General features: G+C 42.3%; 1 protein-coding gene across 4 annotated transcripts in view; it reads right to left on the reverse strand.

Moving 5' to 3' along the window:
• Positions 1-601: 601 nt before the first annotated feature.
• The window catches only part of HTR2A (5-hydroxytryptamine receptor 2A), a 60367-nt gene continuing 35292 nt past the window's right edge, over positions 602-25676 (reverse strand). For all 4 annotated transcript variants that reach the window (XM_072783087.1, XM_072783088.1, XM_072783089.1 and 1 more), the window contains exon 3: positions 602-4464. In XM_072783087.1, coding sequence (XP_072639188.1) covers positions 3665-4464 — 800 coding nt within the window. In that variant the 3' untranslated portion in view covers positions 602-3664. The remainder of the gene's footprint in view (positions 4465-25676) is intronic.

Below are 25676 nucleotides of genomic sequence, written 5' to 3' on the forward strand. Positions count from 1 at the left end.
CATGGTAGGTAGCCCATACATGGAGCTATAAACCCCTGGAAGAGATACCTACTGTCCCTGTTTCCCAAACTTTTCCTACATTTAGATATGGAAGGATGACTCAGGGCAGCTTTTCAGTTTATTCAAGGATACCGTGTGTTTTCTTGGTTTATTTTAATTATCTCCGTGAAGATGGGTGTGACATCTGTGTGAATGCACCTGTCCATGTCTTGGGGTGCACCTGGACATACATACCCACCAGTACCTGTGTGCATGTGTTGGGGGTGCAGTGCTGGCTCTCCAAGTTTCTTTCTTTTTTTTTCTCCATGTTTCTAGGCTCTGGAGAACCAGATACAGTGACCAAATGTGGAGAGCATCTGTCTGCTGCAGGTAACCGCCAACTGGATCACCAGCATAAATCAGACTCAACCAGGTAGATCCTAGTTCAGTCATTGACCTTCAGAAGCACAGGCCTCGTACTCTTAAAACACCTCGGTGACACATAAGCTCCCAGTCGGAGGAGTGGAAGCTTTGGGTGACTCCCTTTAGTGGACAAAACTATTGATTTTTGAGGAACCATTTGATTTTTGAGGAGACTTTATTTATACTCATTCAAACTGCATTGATTTTTGAGGAGACTTTATTTATACTCATTCATTCTTTCTTGAAGTCTTTTAGAATCACCTCGATGAAAACCATTACACAGAATAACCATCACTGCATTTCTGATATATGGCACAGAATAACTTAACACTTTATAAATATGTTTCATTGGTGCACAAATGGGAGAAGCACCCTCTGCGGAAAGCAGGGCAGGAACTTGGTTGGATTTGGCTACAGCAGCTCTTCGTTGGATTTGACCATGAGGTGGCGCTGCGGCCAAGTGGATGAAGTATTGTCTCAATTGAGTGTTTCCCCCTAACTATATGGCATTTAATTCCTTTCTTTAAATATAGAAGAATCTACCATTCAACGTAAAGTAGGGTCCTGTCGCTCATTGTATTTTAAGAACACTATGGATCAGGAGTGAGTCCTTTGACCACAGATCCACAGATCCTTCACGCACTGCGTGTCACTGGGGTGAGAGGTGTATTTTTAAAAGCCTCAGTGGTCAGAAAGTCCCCAGACTGAGAAAGGGGGTCCAAAGTACCATTTCATTCAGGGTCACTCAGCTATATATAAGGACCACTGTTTTCACCACCCTCACAGAATGGGGTGAAAGTCTTGCCACAAAATTGAGGTGAACTTCCAGTTTATTTAAAGAGCCGATGCTTCTGTTACATCTTAATCCGCTTTGACAGCAGTGGAAGGTCAGAGACACATTTAGAACATGAATTCACATTGTAGTTGACGGGATACAGACATGCAAACGTGTATATCTATATACTGAGTGTTTGCCTCAACGACTCTTGCTTTTTCTCCATATAAATATATAAATATCGAATAAAGTGCATGAGAGCGTGTCTGTACATATACACAGATACATGTTTGTCTATATACACTCGATAGATACCCGTGGAAAGAAAAAGCACACACATTTGTAATATATCTGTAGTCAAAAGACGTCTGTCAGGCAGTATTTATGTTCATTCTGGTCAAGATTGAGTATCCGGGGGTAAAAATCTGTGATCTTTTCTCTGATACTTAATGAGCTGGGCAGTTATAAACTATGGCAAATACATGGGAGCAGAGCTTTGGAATCATGTGCATTTTTATCTGTTCGTACGATCATTAAAGTGGGTCAGTTCAAATACAGCCTGGATAGAAGTGGCTTACTGTAATTTCGAGCTTTGAAATACATACCTTCCCATGTGGCCAGAAGGGCACTGTTGGAGAGACTCAATGCATTTCCAAATTACGCAGTGGCCTGGCCCATGTTCTTCAGTTTTCAAAGCTGTAATATTTTTCAAGTGGTTTAGAGCAAAAAATTTTTTTCAAGTGGCTTAGAGCAAAAAAAGTTTTTCTTTTTTTTTTTCAAAAAAAGTTTTTCATTTAATGGAAATGCTTCAGTATTGTAATCGCATCTCATCTAACATCTGTTTCAGAAAGGTTAATCTAGAGTGATATCAAGGTGAATTAACTGCTGTTAATCTTTCTCTCTTTAGCAAACTTTTCTATGAAACATTATATTACTGCTTTAAAAAATTTTTTTTTTTATTAGGGAGTCCAGGGTCAGTGAGTAATAATTAGTGTTTAGGGAAGTGAAACAAAAATTTTCCTTAAAATTTTGGTAGGGATAGGTTGGGTCCAGGCTGAGGTGTGTATTTCTAGACTAATTGCAAACTTTGACCTCCTGTAGTATTCCCCGCCTTGCTCCTTTGGTCGGTATTCCTTGGCAACCAATAGGGAAACCTACGGAGAAAACCGCCCTCTGAGTCCAAACAAGCCTTTTTTTTCTGAACCAGGTAAGAAGAAAACAGTTGAGTACCAATTCTCAGAATGTCTGCTGATTAATATTTTTGACAAGGACCACTCCAAATAGGCCATTTTCTTTAAAGGCAGGGATCTTGCTGCAATTATTTTTAGATCCTTGGTACCTAGGACATTTCTTCACAGATAGTATACACCCAGTGGATGATTGTGAGACCAAAATTGAACAGTTTTAGTAGAGAATATAGATTGATTGATCTGAGAGCATCAATTTACCTGACGGGTGCACACAGGAAAGCCACGTGCATTTTTACAGAGACATCCCAAGACTCTACCGCTGTCAGTAGCCAAAAACCTGAGTTTATTCCTCAATCTTGACACAGTGACATCAATACTGCTTACTGCTCAAAGGGGGGCATGCACGGTGCAGTCATCAGGGAGCGAGTTACAAAACACCGCTATGGTGCTGTTGAGGAGAAGCAGTTTCCAGAAACATATTTGGTGATGTTAAATTATCCTTTTTGATAGTTTACTTAGTAGAACAAACACTAAACAAGACCACGCTGGAGATTGAGCATAAAGTACAAGTAGTAGAAGAGAAAGCAGCAGTAGTGATTAAATAATTAAATAACACTTTGAAACTTTTTCACTTCTGAGAAGAATTAACTCGAAGTGCAGCAAATGCCAGCAACTTTGTTGGGTATTTCCAAATGACATCTATGAAAAAGCAGGGATGAAAAAGTCGTCAAGTATTTCGTTGAATGCTCTTAGCAATACGATTTCGTAACACTGTCCTTAGTGTCTTTTTTTTTTATTGTTGTTCAAAACATATAGCATAGTAAGTTTCAAAGAGGATTTTTCTTTAAGAGGTCATTGTAGTCAACCAGTTTTCACTACGTATAGCGATTGTTATTTACAGCAGTAGGCAACCAACTCATGCCATCAATTAACAACATGGTAGCAAGGTTTCCACTTGAAATAGAAGGTAATTTAGAATTATTTGTGGCCTCATTATAATTATACAATAAAAGCTAATTATTTTAAAGACCTATCATTTACAATGTTAAAAACAAGTATTGTAAAGCTCACAGCCGAAATGCTGTCAGGACATTTTTGAAGTGCACGTTTTGTGTCATTTAACCCTGCTTTTTTTTTTCCATTGACAGAATAAAATGAGGCATATAAATATTATTGTTGGTTCTACTAGACTGGCTTTTTTTTTTTTCCAGTCTCCCTATTTTCTTTATTTTTTTCCCCCCAGATAGGTGAAAATTTGCCCAGTGTGCCCTCTGTCGTTGCTATGGCAACTGGTCTATCACACACAGCTAACCTTTTCATTCACTGTGTTAATATTGTCTGTAGGAGCGTCTTCTGAATGTTGTTTTCCTAGAGCAACCATGCTGTAGTCATTATCTGTGCTCTTGGCATCTTTCTTTGAATTCTTTTTTTGTCCCATTTGGAGTTGACTAGATTTGTAGGCCAAGGCCGGTATAGTGTTCACTAAAATTAACTGCAATGGTTTTTTATTTTCCTTGTACTGACACTGAATATACCGGGAGAAGGCCGACCTGTAGGTCTTGTTGAACAGTGTGTATACCAGTGGGTTGACCGCCGAGGAGAGGTAACCGATCCAGACAAACACGTTGAGCAGGGCTCCAATGATATCCTCGTTGCAGGACTCTTTGCAGATGACGGCCATTATGTTCGTGATGAAGAATGGGCACCACATCACCACAAACAGGAAGAAGACAATGCCCAGCACCTTGCAAGCTTTCTGCTCATTGCTGATGGACTGCATAGTCCTCCTGCCGTAGGACCCTGGCTCCCTGTGGATTGATCGTTGGAAGAGCTTTTCCGAAGACAGGGAGCTCTGAGGGAGGAAGCTGAAAGACGCTAGCTTGGCCCGTGTGCCAGGATCACTCACACACAAGGTGGCTTCTTTCTGGAGCGACTTGATAGTTAGAAAGTAGGTGATCACCATGATGGTTAAGGGAATGAAGAACGACACGAAAGAGCCGATCAGGACAAAGTTATCGTCGGCAAGTAGGCAGCTCCCTTCCTTAAAGACCTTGGAATCATCCTGTAGCCCGAAAACTGGTATTGGCATAGATATACCTGGAGTTGAATAGAGAAGAGCACATGAGTATTGAGGGGCTGTCTATGGGGGAGCACTGCTACACAACGGTGGCTGCGCACTGGATTCTATTTCGACGTGGTCTAAAAGCTCAACATATACTTGCAGTGAGAATTTAAAATTCTCTTGAACTTACAGATATTATGTGGTTCTTATATAAATTTAATATATAGTTATCTGTAGTGACATTCGTTACATATAGTTGTAGTATATACACACTTATATAAAATATAAGCTACATACAACGTATGGTTTCCCGTACTTGTACGTTACCTTGGCCTATAGAGATAGTCCTTTACTTATAAGTACAGGGGGGCGCCTGGGTGGCTCAGTTGGTTTAGCGTCCAACTCTTTGTTTTGGTTCAGGTCATGACCTCAGGGTTGTGAGATCCAGCGCCCTGCCCTGTCAGGCTCCACCCTCAGCAGGGAATCTGCTTCTTTCCTTCTCTCTCTCTCTCCCCAGCCTTACCTCCCCCCGCTGCTCACATGCACTGTCTCTCTCTACAATAAATAAATAAATAAATAAATAAATAAATAAATAAATAAATCTTTTTAAAAAGTACAATAATGGGCAGCCCAGGTGGCTCAGCAGTTTAGTGCCGCCTTCAGCCCAAGGCGTGATCCTGGAGACCTGGGATCGAGTCCCATGTCAGGCTCCCTGCATGGAGCCTGCTTCTTCCTTTGCCTGTGTCTGTTCCTCTCTCTCTCTCTGTGTCTCTCATGAATAAATAAATAAAATCTTCAAAAAAAATACAATAAAATAGTACAATAAATCTAACTCATAAATTTTTCAATTTTGCATTTTTTCTGATTACAATGTTACACTTATTAACTGAAGAAAATACATGGAGTCACACAAAAATAAAAATGACCAGTGAAGCTGCCATCCAGAGATAATCACCATTCACAATCGGATGCTATTTATTTTAGATAAACACACACACACACACACACACACACACAGCATTCACACACATTATATACTTGGGTTTCATACACAGTTCTGTAGCTATTTTTCTCCTAACATTATTTCATTAGTTCATAAAAATATCCTCATAAAATTATAAACATCTTTTCTTTTCAGAAAGTTTGAAAAATAGAAAGTAACAATGAATAGAGAATAATAATACGGATTGTTGCCAGCCAGGGGAATTATAATTAACGTGTTATGTAGTTTCTTCTTCTGTTTCCATGCACACATGTAAATATATACGTATGGGCAGTGTTTTATGTGCAGATTTAGATCTTCCTATTCTGTTTAACATCCAATTGGGAAAATTGTACATAATTAATTAATTAATTCTTTTGTCTCAGATTTTTATTAATTTATTTGTTTATTTTTTGGATTTTTATCTAAATTCTAGTTAGTTAACATACAACATAATATTGGTTTCAGGATTAGAATTTAGTGATTCATCACTTGCATACACCACCCAGTGCTCATCCCAACGAGTGCCTTCCTTAATGCTCATCCCCCATTTAACTCATCCCCCACTCACCTCCTCCCACCTTCAACCCTCAGTTTGTTCTCTATAGTTAATAGAAAATTGCACATATTTTAAAAATATTCTTAGAAAAAATGATTTTCTAATGTGAATTTGAAGTAACACCAATTATATTTTGTTTTTTATTTTTAAATAAATAATAAATAAATATTTATTTTTAATAAAAATAAATATTTTTAATAAATAATAAATTTGATGCTTTAAATTCTTTATTTTTAAAGATTCCATTTATTTATTCATGAGAGACACAGAGATAGGGGCAGAGACACAGTCAGAGGGAGAAGCAGGCTCCCTTCAGGGAGCCCGATTTGGGACTCAGTCCCGGGACTCCAGGATCACGCCCTGGGTCAAAGGCAGGTGCTCAACCGCTGAGTCACCCAAGTGTCCCTGATTCTTTTTTTATTTTTTAATTTTTATTTTTTATTTTTTTTCCTGATTCTTTTTTTAAAAAATTTTTTACTATCAAAAAGTTCTAACATATGCAGAAACAAACAAACAAAAAAACAACCCACTGAAAAATGAAAACAAACCTAGCACAGTAAACCCATCAACCAGCTTCAACAATAAGGAGCTCAAGGACAATCTTGTTTCAACCCCTCCTATGTTACTTTGAAACAAATCCCAGACATCATGTCATCCAACCTGTAAATATTTTCTTTCTTTTTTTTTTTTTTAAGATTTTATTGATTTATCCAGGAGAGACACACCGAGAGAGGCAGAGACACAGGCAGAGGGAGAAGCAGGCACCATCCAGGGAGCCCGATGTGGGACTCGATCCGGGAACTCCAGGATCACACCCTGGGTGGAAGGCAGACACTCAACCGCTGAGCCACCCAGGGATCCTAATATTTTCTTATGTAGATATAAAAGCTACACATTCTTTAGAAAACCTCATATCATCACAACATCATTCCTACTCCTAAATAGAAATTTAATATTTCCTTAATATTATTATAGAATCGGTGTTCAGATTTCCAAATGTCCCATAAAAATCATTGCATATTTTTAGTAGTAGAATGTTCATAAGGGTGGAATACATATAATAAGCAGCCATGAACTCTTCTTTTATTGACAAATGGTACAAGATGAGAGAAGACGTGGGAGCAAGAGCCCATGGTCAGTTGTTCTATCACTGAAATTTGGAGAACCCATGCAGCTCCCTTAGGGACAGAGGTGAGGCAGAGGAGGGAACAAAGTGAGTAAAAGGAACACTTGGCCTCTAATCCTGCTAAATTATCCCCCATGACGTAGGACCTTATTTAAGGGAGATTCCATGGGCCTCCACCACCATTGTGCAGTTTGGGGGCAGTGGGAGTATCTTCCTCTCCTGGCAATCATGTGATTGCCATAAAGGAAAAAAAATCAGGGAGATGAGGAAGGAGAGGAAATTTGAATCCAATGACTACTTTGTGTAATTTAGTTTAGGATTGCTTCTTTTTTTTTATTTTTTTATTTTTTTTATAATAGTCACACACAGAGAGAGAGAGGCAGAGACATAGGCAGAGGGAGAAGCAGGCTCCATGCACCGGGAGCCCGACGTGGGATTCGATCCCGGGTCTCCAGGATCGCGCCCTGGGCCAAAGGCAGGCGCCAAACCGCTGCGCCACCCAGGGATCCCTAGGATTGCTTCTTTTGTGAAAGGGTAGACGCCACAGGGGCACCCCGGGAGAAAGTCGGAGTGGAGTTTCTTTCCAATCCCTCCCTCAGAGCTGGACTGCAGGGAGCGTCCTGCACACTGATTCTGACCACCCTTCAGAGTCTGGTAGGTGGTCACAGTGTAGCCAAGAACACAAGTTCATTCCAGAGTTGGGAGCTACCGCTAGCTTGAGTCTTGTCATCCATCCGGAAGAGCTTCCCTTGACGCTCTATCATCTAATTTGTGCCTACTGCTCCATCCAACCATGGACCTGACCGTCCTAACTGCGTATCACCTCATGTTGGCTGCCCTTGCAAGGAGGGGGACATTAGCTCAAGTTAATGTAATGTTTAGCTCAAATCTTTCTCCGTGACATTTGCCATGATCCTCACAGACGTAAATAATAGTATTTGTCACTTGTCCATGCTAGGCCATGGGTCAGCCTCCTTGGAAGGTGGAGATAAATGACGTCACAGCTGGTCTTAAGGACCCTTAGTGTGGTTAATGACTCTATCTCCTTTATTCCTTTCTGTCCCTGGAGTGTTGTTGGTAACATGCTGTGGGCCAGGAAGGGATGGAAGAACAAGGATGCAAAAGGAATATCCTCTCAGACTCTGGATACACACCAGTTTTATGTAGGCTTCAGAACACTCTCTTTTTTTTTTTTTTTTTAAGATTTTATATATTTATTCATGAGAGACCCAGAGAGAGAGAGAGAGGCAGAGACAAGGCAGAGGGAGAAGCAGGCTCCCTGCCAGGAGCCCAATGTGAGGCTTGATGCCAAGACCCCCTGGGTCATGCCCTGAGCCCAAGGCAGATGCTCAACCACTGAGCTCCCCAGACATCCCAAGAACTTGGTGTTTTAAGCAATACCTCCAGAACTGCCACTTACATAAATCACCAGGTTGCAAACAAATAGGGCAAAAGACTCTCAAGGTAGTGACTTCTCTTGCATTAGGAGAATGCACCCCTAAGAACGTGATGACAAAATAATACACCTTTGTCACACAGCTGATATTCTGTTTACGGACATCATGACTAATAGTAGTGGCTGTAATTCATCACGTTAGAAGAGCGATCAACAGTTCTGGCTGTACAGAATTAAAATTGATTGAGGCCCTTTGTCACCCTGGCAGAAGCTAATAATTACATCATTACTAAAATGTAGCCAAGAGCCAAAACTCTTTGACTTCTCTTGGTTTAAGACAAAATAAAATGAAATCAAGTTAAGGTCTTCAATTTGAATAATTCTGTGGAGAAGGCTACTCCCATGTTTATCTACCATTGGCGGGACATCCACTCTGGACTAAGCACTGTCCTAGGTGCTTTGCATTATCTGATTCATCTTAGCCTCCCCACATCCGTGGAGGTCTGTTGGTGCCAACCCTATAGATGATAGAGGATAGATGAGGAAGTATGGGGATGAAGCAACCCAACCCAGGAGCACAGGGCCAGGACCAAAATTCAAATCCAGTCCTGTCTCACTCCAAAGCTTCCATTCTCATCAGTGAACAACTACACTGTGGAACAAAGACCTTCTAGATGGGTAGAGGAAACACCTTTCACAGATACATGTTCAAACACTTGGAAAACAAAATATTCTTGGGAACCATTTCTTAACTTTTACGATGAAGAGTTTTCTGGGGGACACCTGGGTGGCCTGTGTCTCTGCCTCTCTCTCTCTCTGGGTCTCTTTTGAGTAAATAAATAAAATCTTAAAAAAAAAGAAACCCACACCAAATTCTTGAATCATCTGGAAATCAGAGGAGTGTCGTTGGTTGGGAGCACGCACACACACACACACACACAAACACACACTCACACTCACACTCACACTCCCACCTCTCCAGAATGGCTCAACTTCTGTGGCCAGGGATAGATGGGGATGATGGAGCCTTCTTACTGAAGTAGAGATTCCCTCTTTCAGCCGCCAGGGACAAAGAGCCCCTTTAAAATGGATATGGCATCTTCCCACTTTTCCAATAAGGAAGCAAAGGCTCAAGGGAATGAATGACTTGCCCACGACCCTTCATGGCCGAGATGTGGCAACAGGATCAGCTTGCCCAAAGCTCCCTTTCTGCTGCTTCTCCCCTTCCTTGAGAATGGGACACCCCAGCACACATCCAACAAGCTTGTTGTTGACACTGCTCTAAGTTAGGAATTCACAAAGAATTTGGAAAAGTGTAGATAACACAGGCTTAGGAGACCAAGTACCCAGTAAACACTGTTTTATTGGAAAACTGCCACGCCCTTGTTTGCACATTGTCTATGGAGGCTTTCTTGCTATAATGGCAGAGTTGAGTACTTGTAACAGACTATGGCAAAGCTAAGAATATTTACTGTCTGAAAAAGATAAATAAACATTTTTTAAATTAAAAAAAAAAATGGATATGGCAAGAAGGCCCAAGCAGGCTGTCTAGAAGGGAGTCCTTGATTTGGAGGAGGAGAAGCAAGCTGATGCCTTCCTTAAATGGCCCTTTCCTCTTAACACATAACAAAAAATGTCCTGACATTAAAAAAAAAAAAAACCTCACAAAACCTGTCATATGCCACTCTTTCTCAGTGCCTCCCTCCTGGTGATGGGTCAGCAAGGATTTCTAGAAGAATAACTAGACAGTTAAAGCAATATTCTGTAAAAAGAAGGGAAAGAATTTCACATCAAAGAACGAGAACATTTAGGAGGCTCTGTGGGTATGACACGAGGTTGAAAACCACTCTCCGACCGAGAGAGAGATGAAGACGCTGGCTCCTCTCCAAGGTTGCGGTCACAGCCATCTGCAGTGCATTAATTTTCTGGCTGCTTTGTTTGATAATAGCTGCTTTTGGAGACCTGACATCTCCTCTCACTTGAAATTTCTGCATATAAAGCATTTTTGAACCAACAGACAGTAGCTCAAACTACGTGACTCTGCATTTTGTTTAATGTATCTTCCTGAGGAATGGATGGTAAATAGCCAGGAAGATTCACTGTCAGTATTGGTGCCTCCATGCACATTTTCATTTCTTTTCTTTGGGACTCGGCCAGTGAAATGAGTGGGGAACACTGGCACCCAGGAGCTGTAGGCTGGGGCTGGGTCCTCCTCAGAGGGTAGCTCTGCTTCCCTGGCACACCAAGTTTGCACCTATGGTTAACCTGTGACCACAGTCTGGTGAATGGCCTTCGCTCTGAAGCACGGGCTGTGAAGGATAAGCTTCATCCTCAACCCTACATTTTTACAGTTTAGTATCTTGGGACTGAATATGCTCCCGAGACAGCATTTCCTTGGGAAATAAAAAGGTTGCCTGATGAGGTGGTGGTCCTGTGGTAGGGAATGGGACAGTAGGAGTCCTCAGGGCCTCAGCTTTTATGGGAGTTTGGGCGGGGGGGAGGAAGCAGATATTTCAGGGCTCCCATGAAAAAGCCTGAATTTTTGTTCATAGCTTTCATTTTCTTCTGAAATCACTCTTTCCTTTGTATTTTGACTCACACTGATCGTTTCAAGTTACAAGAATGGATTTACTGGCAGCTTGACAGAAAGCACCATGAGTGAGTTCTGTAGGGCGGTCACCACACTGCAGGGGGAGAGAGGCTGAGCAGACACGGAACTGGGCCTGGGACTCAACCTTCTAATACAAAGTGTAAAGCTCCAGCATTTCTAAATTCCTTATAAGCTATGGTCTTCTTCTTCTTTTTTTTTTTAAGCTATAGTTTTCTGACAGCCCGGTGTCCATATAAGTGAGAGCCAGATAAACCTGTCTGTTACTCAAGAAATTCTATGTTTCATCTTAGATCAATTCTTTTTTTTCTTAGATTAATTCTTCACATCCCTAATAATAAATCTTAAGTTCTCAAAGTACTTTCCCATATATTCATTGACTTTCCATCTTTTGTTTTTCACAAAATTGTAAAAACATTACCCACCTTGTTCTATGGGTGGATAAAAATTTCACTTTGTGAAAAAGCTGGAGGGAGCAAGCTTAGATGATTTATTTAGATTCACACAACCCTTTAGGGGCAAAATCAAGACTCCCTCTTAGGTCTCTCATTTCTTTTAGATGATTTTTTTTTTACCTGCTTATTTATAAAAGTAGTTTAAAAAGTTTATGACTATACCAGAGGTCCTTGACATGGGTGTCAGGAAGTGTGTGATGTTCCTGAAATTTCCATATATGTACATTTTTTTAAAGACCGAGCTTTCATCAGATTAGCAAAAATGTTCCAGCCCCCAAGGTAGTTAATAAACACTAAGTTATATCAATGTCCTAGGTACAGAACACACACACACACACACACACACACACACACGCACACACACTCTGATGATTTTCTGCATCTTTGTACTTTCTTTCTTTTTTCATTCCTTAATCTCAAAGTCAAAATTTCCTCCGATGAGACATTATTCACTCTTTGAGGCCAGACAGGTATTCCAAACCTAAAATCCTTATAATCAACTCCAACTTTCTTTTTTATATGACAGTTATTCTTAACTTTGGCTGCCTATTAGCATCACCTAGGGAGCTTTTAAAAATGACATTGCATGAGCCCCAGTCCCAGAGGTTCGGATATTAGTACTTTAAAAATAATTGCTAACGCTTAGGCCCCACAAGAACGTTGTTATTCAAACAAAAGAATACCTGGGTGATACTGATAAACGACTAGAGCTGAGAACCTAGGATGTGTGGGGTGAAAAGCATAGTAAAAATGTCTTTTTATTTTGAGGGGCGCCTGGTGGCTCAGTCAGTTAAGCACCTGGATTTTGACTCAGGTCGTGATCTCAGGATCACAAGATCTTGCGCCACGTGGATCTCGGGGGCGTGAGATCTAGCCCTGTGTCTGGCTCTGAGCTGCTTTAGATTCTCTCTCTCTTTCTCTCCCTTTTCTTTGCTCCCCTCCCTCTCTAATAAATAACTAAATAATGTCTATTTTGAAATGAAGCTAATTGAGTAGTTTTACAGCTGCTCCCTTTGCCTTTATTGAGCACATCTATTACTTTCCAATCAGCTCAGGCTGACTTCCCAAAGCAAAGCCAAGTGGAGAAATGATGGAGAGGGGAAGAAATCTGCCCTCCACCTCTCCATCAACTTGGGCATGAGTTATCTGAAAAAAAAAATGTGTTGGGTAAAGTTATTGTATAAAGCCACATATCCTTGTTTAAATGGTTTGACTGTTATGACTAAATCTCCAAAAAGGCTTAAAGCTTGGGTTCTGTCCCAGGCAATAGATGATGCTCAGAAGAAATGCTCAGAGAGTCTCCCTGAAGTATGACCAGCTATGAACCGTCGAGGCTGGTGGCCCAGCTGCCATACCATAGATTCCTGGAAAGGCAGTATCTTGCTCTTGAGACCCTCATTCCTTTCCCTTTGGGTTTTGTAGCCCAGAAGTTTGTGCTTTCATATCATGACCTTGCATTCTTGAAAGGTAAAGGGACTGAATTCTAACTCGTAGGCTATGGATTATCAGCTGTCGCTGTGACACTGGCAGCCCATCCATGTCTTTCATCCCAAGGCAGACTGACGTCCATGTCCCATCTTTTTTCCATGTCAATATGTAATGACGCCCAAATAGAATCTGAGTGATAAGATATGGTAAGTTATCAGAGCCTCATTTTTCTGTTGAAATCATAAGCCATAGAGAAACTTTTCAAATTCTTCAATTCACCTTGTCATCCACTGACTCTTTTTAAATAGATAGGTATTACACTACTTATCAACATTGGAAAGGTTTCTTTTAGCCACATACTCACTAACAGAGGTTTATTTAGAAGGAAAAAAATTCCAGGGTGCCTGGATGCTCTCAGTTAGTTAAGCTTTGGATCAAGTCATGATCTCGGGGTCATGAGATTGAGCCCACTTTGGGCTCCATGCTCAGTGAGGAGTCTACTTGAAATTCTTTCTCTCCCTCTCTTTCTGCCTGTCAGCCCCCCAAAGTAAATAAATCCTAAAAAAAAAGAAAAAATAATCTTTGCCTCATATTACTGAACCTCATCTTTGAAGGATCACATCCTTTCTTCCATTTGCTTTAAAAGGGACATATTTTGTAGTGATTCTTCCTGAAAGCTTGGAGAATGAGTCTCACATGTGACACCTCATTACAGAGACTCTGGTCTAGAGCATGTGTGCAGAAATAGTTATGTTATCTGGAAAGTTGGCTTGCAGTAGATGCCCACATAATCCAGACCTAGAGGTTGTCAGTTCTCCTTCCCCTAGAATCTCTTACACACACCTTCCCAAAGCACCACATTTATCATATTACAAAATGAAGAACTACAGTGTCCCCAATGCTCAAGCCATTAGCAACCACTGAGCCCATCCTACAAGGTCTCTGTGACCTGGTCTTCATGTGCTCACTCAATGTTCTCAATTTTGACCTAGTCGTGTGGTATTTTCTCTCTTCTTTATGTGATCTCTTGAACTATTTAGAATGGAATTATGCATAGCTTGATTTTTCAGCTAATCACATAGTGTGATCTGAGGGGCTCTCAAGATCTGCCTGCTTCCACCTGGGTCTTTTCCCAGTGGCTTGCTTGGTACACTGCAGTGTCTCACCGCTAGAATGAGAGAGGTCCCTTTTTTTTTTTTTTTTGCACCCGTGAAACTTCAGAGGCTTAACTATTAATCTAAGCTTAAGTTGCCATGGTACAGACGCACAGCAAGGGAGACTCCTCGGGGCCTGGGCCTTGGAAAGGAAAGCAGTCACAGGAGAGAAGACCTACCTATCACATCCATCATAGCTCAGGGATGCTGGTCACAGAGAGATGTGGTATCTGTGGCATGTTGGGTTTCCCGTGAGGGAAGGTGCACTATAAATAGTAATTGGAAGGGACAGGCTCATTTCTCCATTTTACTCTGTACCAGTTCTGGTTCTATTTTCTTTCCTGAAATGGTCTACCAACCAGTGGGGATTCCAGAACTTCTTCTTGCCCTAGGGGTGGCAGCTGGCTGGGCATGGGGGACTGAGGCAACCGCATTTTGTGGCTACATTTGCATAGGAAGCACACTGTTTTCGCCTTGACTATATGATTATTTGGGGTTTGGGGGGCTACAGTTGGAGGTTATATTCCCAAACCATATCCTTTATTGAAGACATAGCTCATGATGTCTTTCTTTCAAGACATCCTCTGTTTGAAGCTTTCCTAAAATTCTCCCTGTGGGGCAATCTGGGTGGCCCAGTGGTTTAGCGCCACCTTTGGCCCAGGGCATGATCCTGGAGTCCCAGGATCGAGTCCCACATCGGGCTCCCTGCATGGAGCCTGCTCCTCCCTCTGCCTGTGTCTCTGCCTCTCTCTCTCTCTCTCCTTGTCTCTCATGAATAAATAAATAAAATCTTAAAAAAAAATTCTCCCTGTAATAAGAGGGAGAATTTCCTCTATATTCCTTCATTGCTTCTATAAATAATTTATACTGTGCTAATTCACACTCCTAATACCTTAGAATTTTTCTCTAGGAGTGTCATTTCACCCATGAGATGATAATCTCATTAATGGCAGGGATATCTTTTGCTTATTGCCAGCCACATCTGATGCAGCTCTGCTCAAAATAGGGGCCTAGCAAATTCTTGTGGGATTGATGAGTCAGTGAATGAGAGGGGGGAAAAAGAGTCATAATAAATGTGGGTTATAATCAATTTTATAGACACAGCTTGAATTTACTGAATTATTGTATAACGTTTCCCTTCATTTTTTTTTCTGGGAAAACAACAGTAAATGTGGCTGCTAATTAGCCACATGAGGCAGAAAGAAGGAAGATGGATATTACTATGATGCTAATTTGTGTACTTTTCTATGAGAAGTACATATAAGATCAACCAGCACATGAGTTGACTACCTTAACAGCTAAAATCACAAGGGGAAAAATGCTGTAAAAATGCAGTGCCCGCATGGGAAATCAGGAGACCTGGGTTTATTCTTGTATATTTTGACTCAGAAACTGGATTTAGAGCTGTTATTTTTCTCAAAGCTCTTTTTTATCAGATTAATTAAGTAAGTATGTATTGAGAAATGAGAGCATGATACAGTGAGAATAGCACAGACTGGCCACCCCCAAGATGTAGGTGTGCATCCTGACTGTCAGTCACTGGCTGGGTGACCTCAGGTTGCTTAACTTTAAAGCCTCCCTCTGTAAGGTAGAAGATAATAAACAAAGCCCTTCTCTAATTTACATAGAAGGCTTTGGTGAGAAAACAGTGAGGTCATGTGTCTGAATTACTTTGTAAACTTTTAAGATGGAAGTGCTCATAACGTACTTAGCACTATGCTAGACTCTTGGGCGCCATAGTAGGCCTTTGAGAACCTTCAGGAAGCCTTAGATCTTGTAGGAAAAACAAAAATACACACACCTAATCTACAAAGACAATGGTGCAGAGTAGAATGAGAGCAAGAGGCAAAATAGATGATGTGGCTAAAGGCTGATGTAGGCTGATCAGAATGTGATGTTCACTGCGGGTTACTGTCTCCGGGAAAGAGCGGTGGAGGAGACAGGGTTGCTGATTCAGGTCTTTATGGGTGAATAGAATCTGGGCGGTGGTAGGATCTGGATGGGGGCGATGGATGTTGACCACTGTGCATCCAGGGCTCTAGTGCACCTGGCCTTGCTGAGGTTGAGTCCCGCGTGTTTGGTACGCACCTGTGAACTCAGGGGAAAGCACACATGTTATTTATCAGAGGCATCAAGGAGGTCCTCTCTGTGTGATAGGAATCAGTTTCAGTCATTCATCCATTAATCAAATATTAATTGAACATACAGTGAACTAGGTACTTTAGGAAGTTGAGAGGAAGAAAGTACTTGAGTCTAAGATCACTGCTTTATAATCCAAGACTTTTTGCTGTCATTCATGAACTCATCAACCCAAAACAAGACTAGGGAGAAAAGTGGCTGAGAGATGCAAGCAGAAAAACTAGGGTTAGCGCCTGCATCCGTTGGCTAAAAATAATACAACCTAGGGAAATCTGTAGTTAGCCTTAATTTTTTTTTTTAATGTAGCCTAATGTAGGAGAGCAGATCTCAAATTTTTTGCTCTCAAGTCTCCTTTACACATTTAAAAATGATTGAGGACTCCAGGGGCATCTGGGTGGCTCTGTCGGTTGAGCATCTGACTCTTGATTTCGGCTGGGGTCATGGTCTCCGGGTTGTGGGATGGAGCCCTACATGGGCTCTGCGCTCAGCACAGAGTCTTCTTGTCCCTCTCCCTCCTCCCTCTTCCCTGCCTCTCCCCCGCCCCCACTCTTGCTCATCTCTCTCCCCCTCTCTAAAATAAATTAATAAGTCTTAAAAAAAATGATCGAGGACTCCAAAGAACCTTTGTTTCTCTGGGTTATACGTATAAATATTTGATGTATTATAAATGAAAACTGAGGACACTTAATTTATCAATTCATCAAAAATAATTAATAAACCCATTGCACGTCAACATAAAAAACATTTTTTATGAAAAGTAATTATATCTCCGAGAACAAATCCAATAGTGTGAAGAAGGGCATTGGTTCAGTTTTGATGGTCCCTTTTAATGTCTGGCTTACTAGAAGGCAGATGGATTCTCCTAGATGCTTCCGTTTTAGTCTGTTCTCCATTAAACTCCACTGTATCCTTCTAAAGGGACGGAAGGGAAAAGGGAAGGTAGTACTTTCTTTCTTCTGAGCTTTATTAAGATCTAATTGACATAATATTGTGTAAATTTAGGACGATTCGATACACCTATACATTGAGACGTGTTTGCCATAATAAGGTTAATGGACATGCCCTCCACCCCACCCAGTTACCATTTCGCTGCCTTTGTTATGGTGAGAACCTCAGAGCTCTACTCTCATAGCAACTTTCAAATACAGAACATGGTATTATTAGCTGTAGTCACCCTGCTGTACCTTAGATCCCCAGAACTTATTTATCTCATAACTGAAAGTTTGTACCCTGTGTCCAACATCTCCGCATTTCTCCCACCTTCCAGTCCCTGGTAACCACGATTCTACTCTGTTTCAATGAGTTTGATATGTTTAGATTCCATATGTAATTGAGGTCATACAGTCTTGTCTCTCTTTGACTTATTTCATTTAGCATAATGGCCTCAAAGTCCATAAGTCCATCCACGTCACAAATAAGCAGAACTTCCTTATTTTTCATGGTTGAATAATATTACACTACACACACACACACACACACACTTTCTTCATTCACTTAGGTTGTTTCCATGTTTGGCTATTGTGATAGTGCTTCAGGGAACATGGTACAGATGCCCCTTTGAGGTAGTGATTTTTTCCCTTTGAATATTATATTACTATTATTATTATTATTAAAATAGTATTGATCTCATGGATGCCTTGAAAGCATCTCAGGTAAACCCAGAACCCCCAGGAACACACTTTGAAAGCCACTGATGTAGGAGAAAAAGCCATCAGCTTGAAATCAGAAAACCCAAGTTGGGATCCCCCATGACCACGTAATCCCTGGGAGATTTTTCACCTTTTATAAATGAGGATTATCCGATTATTTAACAGCATCTCCTTTAAAAGATTCTCATGAAGGACAATGGGCATTGCTATTTCTTTGGTAGCAAATGCAGTATTGTCTGGCAGATAGAAATCACGGACAAGCATCTTCCACAGCTTCCCTTAATATGCTGAGTTCTTCGTTCTGTCTACAAGTCCCTTCCGTAGCCCGAGCCTCCAATGCCCCTTGTCTGGTTGTAGCAGAAGTGCAAACCAGCCTGATGTCATCTTTATAGGTTAGCTTTAAACTCTGTACCCTTGCTTGCTCACGGAGAGGTCTACGATTATGGATCCTGTCCATGACTTAACGTAGAGGCCTTGGAGAGCAAGACCATCTCCCAGATGGTTGATAATGGACTCCTCAGCGCTGCAGTTTTCCATAACTGACTCGCAAGTGGTGAGAATGTAATGACCTCTTCTGCGGATGGTAACAATCAAGTCAACTGCCAGGAGTTCTAAGCAATACGTGTGCAATGTGATATTGCTTTACAAAGTACATGCTAGGGTTCACAGAGCAAGAATAAAGAGAGATTTCCACTGTGCGCCTCCCCTGTGAGGACGAGGATGGCCTTATAAAATCGGGGGCTTCTTTCACAGGTATGTTCGCATATGTTCATCGAAATTCGTGCGAATGGCTTTCTCCCAAGGTACCCCCAAGGAAAGGTTCTCAAAGACGTGTCTGCCTTCGCCTGTTTTATCACTTAGACTACTTTGGTTTTAAGCAGCAGAAGCTGATTTGGGGCTGATTGAGCAGAAAATGGGTTTGATAAAATGATAATTGATTAGTTTAAAGAATTCTTGACAGGGCTGAGCTCCAGGTTAAAACTTCCAGGAGTAAAGTTGCACTCTGGACTTGCTTTGATGAGGAAATTTCCACTGTTTTCCTTGTCCACTGAGCACCAGGGGGAAACAGTAACAGAAGCTCCTGCCTCTCCACTGCTACTTCTACACCAGGGACTCAATTATGCAACAGCTGGAAGCCTCACACCTCAGCCACCTCCATGCTGGCAAAAACGGAGGTGGTTTGCTCATCCTTCTTGTTCACTTTGCCCTTTTCCACATCACGGTTTTGCAATTTGGGTGAACTTAGGCTAAAAGCCAATGTCCTAGCTATAAGGAAGGCTTGGAACTTGAGCTCTGCCTCTTGGGAATTTCCCCAGCTATAGAAAGGTTAGGTGAAAGACACAGGAAGCCACAAATATGACAGGCACCCATTTAACTTGACCTTTGTACGGCATGATTCGTAGCTGCTGTGATTGGGCTGGGCTGGGCTGGGAGGATGCCTTTTCCAAAGATGGCGAGGCTGGAATTTTTGGCCTTTTCCTATTTTTATCATTTTTCCTGTGATCGTCCCCTTTCTCTGTCATGTCAGTAGTCAGCATATGTTCAAGTATTTGATACTTAAAAATGAGTCAATCTGGAGATTACATACCAGTATCTATGAAATGCTCGTGGGGCTAGCATGGTGCTGTAACTGAGCTCGTCCTGCGGTATAAGATGATAGGGAGAATGGTGCCTGGGAAACCCGATGGTGTCTAAGGACAATCAGCTTCAGTTAAAAAAAAAAAATCACACATTGTGCAAGCCAAAGCAAACATGTCTCTGGGCTAGAGAAACTGTTCATTATTCATTTAGCTTGGCACAGGTTTGAACTTTAAAGTTTCTTTGGGGTTCTTCTCTTTCACGTCTCTTATAGGCTTCTCATCTTGGCTTTGCTCTTGGGGTCACCGTCCCTGTTATTGATAGACTGACACTATTTCTACCACAGGCTTAGATACGTTTTTGTTTTGGCTCCTAAGTCCAATAATCAAGCAAGGTCTTTCTCAGCTTGGGTCTCAGATGCATTCACCCTGGATTTGGATCAATGCTGTTGTCACACAGGTGGATAAACTCTTGTTTCAACCCTGCCTGTGGAGGAGGGGACACAGACACTTTCCAACTAGCAACTCATTTTTCTAATCTGAGCTAAACTTCAGGATCCCCCTCCTGTCATGTCAGTTCCTCTTGGAACTGGTGGGATTCTAGGAGCTTCTCTACAGCTCCACCTTCCCAGCCCTTTCATTACTCATCCGCCTGGTTGACCTAGACCTCCACACTTCCCATCGAGTTTAGGGAAGCCTGAGATGAAGAGCTTTGGGTTTTGCTTTCTCTCAGACTGGATTTGCAGTGAGTGATCCGAAGTCACCACTCAGTGGGATTTCATTTACTCCATCCTCTGCAAAGTGTTTGTGTCCTGAAATTTTAGTGGTGTGGGGGAGAACATCTTTGTGGCATTGGAGAGACATTTCTCTGGCGTAATTTCTGCTTCCAAATGCCCCGCAGGCTTGCGGAAAGATGCACGGATGTCAGGTTAAAAAGGAGCTTTCACTAAGAAGTTTATATGGTGGTTTTCAAGAAGATCATCTTTCGTTGTCATTGTTTTTGTTTCCTAAGACTTATCATGGAGCTTAATGATCATCTGGTGAAGCTGCTTCCTTTCAAAGTTGACGAGCCAAGATATTAAATATATTTATATTTACGTCTTAGAAGTGTAAGATATTAAACGCTTTATGAAAGTTTACACTGATAGAAGAGTGGTTCATTGGCAAAAAGAGTGAAACAGTCCTATTTACAGTGTCCTATTTACACCTATTTAAAGGTGTCCACCGTGTGTCAGACACCGTGTAAACCTTCACAGATGTCAGCAAATTTCATCCTCACCAGGCACCCATAAGGCAAGAACTGTTATCCCCATTTTCAAGTGGAGATAATTGAGGTTTCAAGATATTCCATAATTGGCTCTAGGTCTTTCCGTCAGTGAATGAATGGACTAGCATTCAAGCACAGGACTCACTGGTTTCCTTCTGTTACTCACTTTGTGTTAGGACCATGGCCTCCAGATCCCTAGTTAAGAGGGCCTTCAGCTTTTTCATTGCTTTCATTTTATAGCTCATAGTTTGTGAGGCTTTAAGGATTAAGAGTGTTTATTTGTAAAGAGCCTTGAGATGCATTTGAGCATTATGTGAGATCTTATACATGGGAGGTAGGAATAGAAACAAGAGATAGGGAATAGAAAACAAATTAAACCTCTACCCCAAGGCTCACGAAGCTCTTCAATAAAAGGATCCTATTCAAGGTCACAAATGACTCTTTAATAAGGAATGAACAATTATCTAGCTCCCTACCCTGCCCCTCAGGTTGGATGTCTCGAATAAGCAACCCTGACCCTACATGGCCTCAGTAGAACTCTAGAACGCACGCTGTCTCCCACTACTACCCCCAGCTGCCCATTTCCCATCGTCTCCCCATCCTAGCTAGTGGCGCTACCATCCATCCAGGTGCACAGCTTAAAAACCTAGGAGTCGTTCCTTCCATTATTCTCCTGTTGCAAAAAAACTCAACTGCATCCTATTAATTCTACCTCCCACATGTATTTGGTGCCTGAATCTGTCTACCTCCATCTGTCTCCACAGCTGCCTCTGTACCCCACACTGATACCACCAGAATGTCCTTACTGCTCTCACTGTTTCTACCCTTGCCTATGTACCCCCCACCCCTGCTTAGCACCCTCAGAGGCCCCCCACTGCACTCAGAGCAATGTCCGAACTCCTTACCTTGGTTATAAGGTCCTGCCTACCTCCCCTTCCCTGTCTCCTGTCACTCAGCCTTTCTTGATGGGCTACTGGTGCTGCATTAGCTTCCTTCTAACCCTTCAACCCCATAAGCTGGTTTCCACATTTAGGGCCTTAGAACTTGCCGATCCCACTACCAGGAACACGCCCTCCACTGATAACCCCATGCCTGGCTCCTTCTTATTATTGGACGTCGGTTTTAATGCCCTCTTCAGGGTGAGGCCCCTCCTGAGAGGTTAACGTAAGTTAGCCCCCCTCCTCTCCCTCCCTGAGTCACTCTATGACACGCTTCCCTGGTTTGTTTCCTCCATAGCATTTGTCACTACACGAAATTTTTTGTTGGCTCATTTATTTGCTTGTTTGCTGTCTGTCTCTTTTCATGAATGTGAGCTCTATATAAGCAAGGAGCTCTCCTAAGATAGTGCCTGGCACATAGTATTTAAATGTTAAATGCTAAATAAGGATCTGTGGAAGAAACGAACAGGCAAATTCAGAGGCCTTGGGAACAAAGAACAATTATGACTAAATCACAATCTTCTTCATTATCTTGGTTATGGGGCAAGAGCAAGAATTCGCCCCAATATCAGTCACTTGGGGCACTAAAACTTCTGATAAAATAGGTCTTTTTAGATGATAAAGGTAAAGCTATTAAACATGAGAGTTTTTTTTTAATAGGTTTATAGATATTACTCTTTCTCTAATATCCCAGAGTTAATAATGATACTTTATCTTGATAAACCTAACTACATCAGGGGCACCATGCGGCGATGATGGTAGATAATAATACTAATAAAAATAGTCATGGTAGCAAATACTTGGATGAGGTTTCCTGTGTTTCAAGTAGTGTCCCGGGTACTTTACACAAATCGGCTTACTGGATCCGCCTGGCAACACCGGGAGTTAGGTTGTGTAGTCTCCTTATTTGCTGATGAAAAGCCTGAGGCACAGGGAGGCTAACTTGCCTACAGTGGGTCACACAGTAAGTGCTGGAACTAGGTCTTCAAGACGCAGTCAGCCTGGCTCCATGGTCGGTGTGTTGCTTTGCTCTGCAGCCTCAGGACCACTTAGCCGCCCGGCACAGGGGCTTGGGAGGGAGGGCAAACTACCTCACCGCAGGGAATCTGCTACTTAACAAGTCATGTCAGCCAGGCCTGGTTTCTGCATCCTGCATCCTCAGGTCTGGATCCTGACATCCACCCTGTGTCCTACTGATCAAATGAGTACAACGACTGCAGGTGTCCTTCTTCCTGTGTTTGTGCATAAATTTTGTGTTTAGGGTCATGTGGATGCTCTCCATGGGAAGGCCAGTCAGGGCCTTGAGTCATGAATGAGGTAGGCTATGGGACCTGCTGCTTAGGAGCTCACGGGTAAGGAGTCATTACGTACTGTAAGCCTTTAATACAACCCTCTTGTTTTTCTTTTTTTTTTCTAATTTAACATGTTTACATTAATATGACATTGATATTAACAATTCTACCCTTTTTTAAAGATTTTAATTGTTTCAGACAAGGAAAGAGCAAGAAAGGGTTGGGGGGGAGAACAAGCAGGGTGGGGAGGGGCAGAGGGAGAGGAAGAAGCAGCTGCTGCTTGCTCCTTGAGGAGCTGCTTGGGGAGCTTGCTCTGCTGCTTGAGGCTCCATCCCAGGACACCCCCCCCCCCCCCCGCCCCGGGATCACGATCTGAGCCAAAGGCAGACGCTTAACCGACTGAGCCACCCAGGTGTCCCAATTTTAACATTTAAAAGATGATGATTTCCTCTCTGTTTTTAAGGTACACACTCAAAGCTTACTGAAGGTTAACATCCACACAGAAAGGCGTGTCAGGTGGGAGAGTGCAGCTGGGTGAGTTATTGAAGGTGAGCATACCCGTGCACCTGACACACACAGCGGAGCCAGCACCTCACAGGAGCCCTGGAGACACTTCCTGGGCACGCCTCCCTTCCTCCTCCCCGAAGGTCACTGCTCCTCTGCCCCCACAACAGGCTAGCTCCACCTGCTTTTAAACTCTATACAATGGCGTCATCAGTATGTATTCTTTTGTGCTTGGCTTTTCACTAATACTACATTTGTGAGACATGGTTTTAAACATCCACTCAGTGTTCACTTTTCTTTGTGCTTGTGTTGTTTCAGGTGTTGTAGAAAATAATTATGAGAGCTTACCATGCCCTAAGTGTCGAAAGACATGGAAATTTGTACGTAGGACGTATGTCTGCACCTCCTCTTTTATGGTGGTAAAATATACATAATGTAAAATTTACTATTTTAACTATATTCTTTTTTAAGCAGAATTTTATGCTGTATCTTTGAGATATAATGAATAAGACTTGTTAGCCTTTAATCCTTCGTGGTTTCTTACTGTGCTTCTTTTCTTTCCACTGGTTCCAGCTGATTAGCACCCCACACCTGTTTTGATGTTGAATGTTTTTTCTTCCAGCCTAACCTTTTAGATGACTTCAGGGCCGGGGACAGGGTGGGGTGGGGGGGAGGCGCAAACCCCCTGAAAATGGATAGAAAATTTATATTGTGGTGACTATGTAAATGTTTCAGAAGAGAGGCAATCCCCCAACACTCCGTAATATAAAAATGATTCTGAGCCACTGAACCTGGATATGCAAAGGCTATGTTGTGTGTGTCCTTGTAAAAATATAGCTTCACAGCTTCAGAGTTCGGCTTCCCCTGGCTAGTACTTTTCTGAGAATATGGAAGCAATTTATATTTTCGAAGGACATTAAGAAGCAAAAGTCACAGCCAAAATCTAATGAGCCAGATAGTTTTAAGGAAATGCAGGAAAGTGATAAGGGACAAGCTCCTTGATGAATTGTGTGTTTAGGTTAAAGCACACACACATGCAGACACACACTCCACGAAACACATTAATTAATTAACTTTAGTATCCTGCGGAGAAGCTAATTTGCCAAGCCATCCACGTGTTAAAATGGAGGCACTGGGATCCCTGGGTGGCGCAGCGGTTTGGCGCCTGCCTTTGGCCCAGGGCGCGATCCTGGAGACCCGGGATCGAATCCCACGTCGGGCTCCCGGTGCATGGAGCCTGCTTCTCTCTCTGCCTGTGTCTCTGCCTCTCTCTCTCTCTCTCTCTCTCTCTTTCTCTCTCTCTCTCTCTCTCTCTCTGTGACTATCATAAATAAAAAAAAAAAATAAAAAAAAATAAAATGGAGGCACTTAGCGTAAGACCAAAAGAAGACTTTCATATAGAATATCTAATGGAAACAGGGACATCTGAAAAATTGATTCAGCTCTCCACCTCACCTTATAAGCTTAGGATGATTCTGACCAACGAGGGGGGGGATGGATGGGGGAGATGCTTTCCTTTTGACAATATATTGGGTACGTGGGGTGGTTGCGGATCCAGTCAAGTAAACTGTGACCTTGCTCATGATGCACTCAACACTTTTCTCAATTTTGTGACAGTAACAAAGACACTGTTGAACCAACGCCAGCCCACAAAATATCTGACCCCGATGCATTTTGTGGTGGGAGAAAACGATCCCCCCTGAAAAGTCGCCATCTATCTCCTGGAAACTGCATTCACAGCAAAGGGGAGTTAAGCTTGCTAAATGGCTGGCCTTTAGGTAAGGCGCAGAGCCTGGGGACCCAGGTGGGCCCAGTGTAATTACAAGCGTTCTTAAAAGTGGAAGAGCGGGTGGGAGAGGTATGTCGGGTGGTTCAGTCTTTGCAAGTAGAAAGGTGTCTTGTGGAAGGTGGAGGTCACAGGGGCACGCCTTCTGCCTTAGGACCTCCAGGAAGAACGTGGGCTTGCAGACACCTTGATTTGGGTCTAGTGAGGCCCGTTTTCGACTCTGAATTAAAGCTGTGAATAACAAATTTGTGTTTTATTGAGCTGACAAGAGCGGTGTTTAAGTTTGTGGGAGTTTTTACAGCAGCAAAAGGAAACAAATGAACGTGTCTGGACCATTCCTACTCCAGTACTCGGGTGTCGCTGTGGGTGGGGAGGGGGACGGCGGTG

The sequence above is a fragment of the Canis lupus genome, chromosome 17 (genome assembly GCF_048164855.1).
Source record: "Canis lupus baileyi chromosome 17, mCanLup2.hap1, whole genome shotgun sequence".
NCBI lineage: Eukaryota > Metazoa > Chordata > Mammalia > Carnivora > Canidae > Canis > Canis lupus.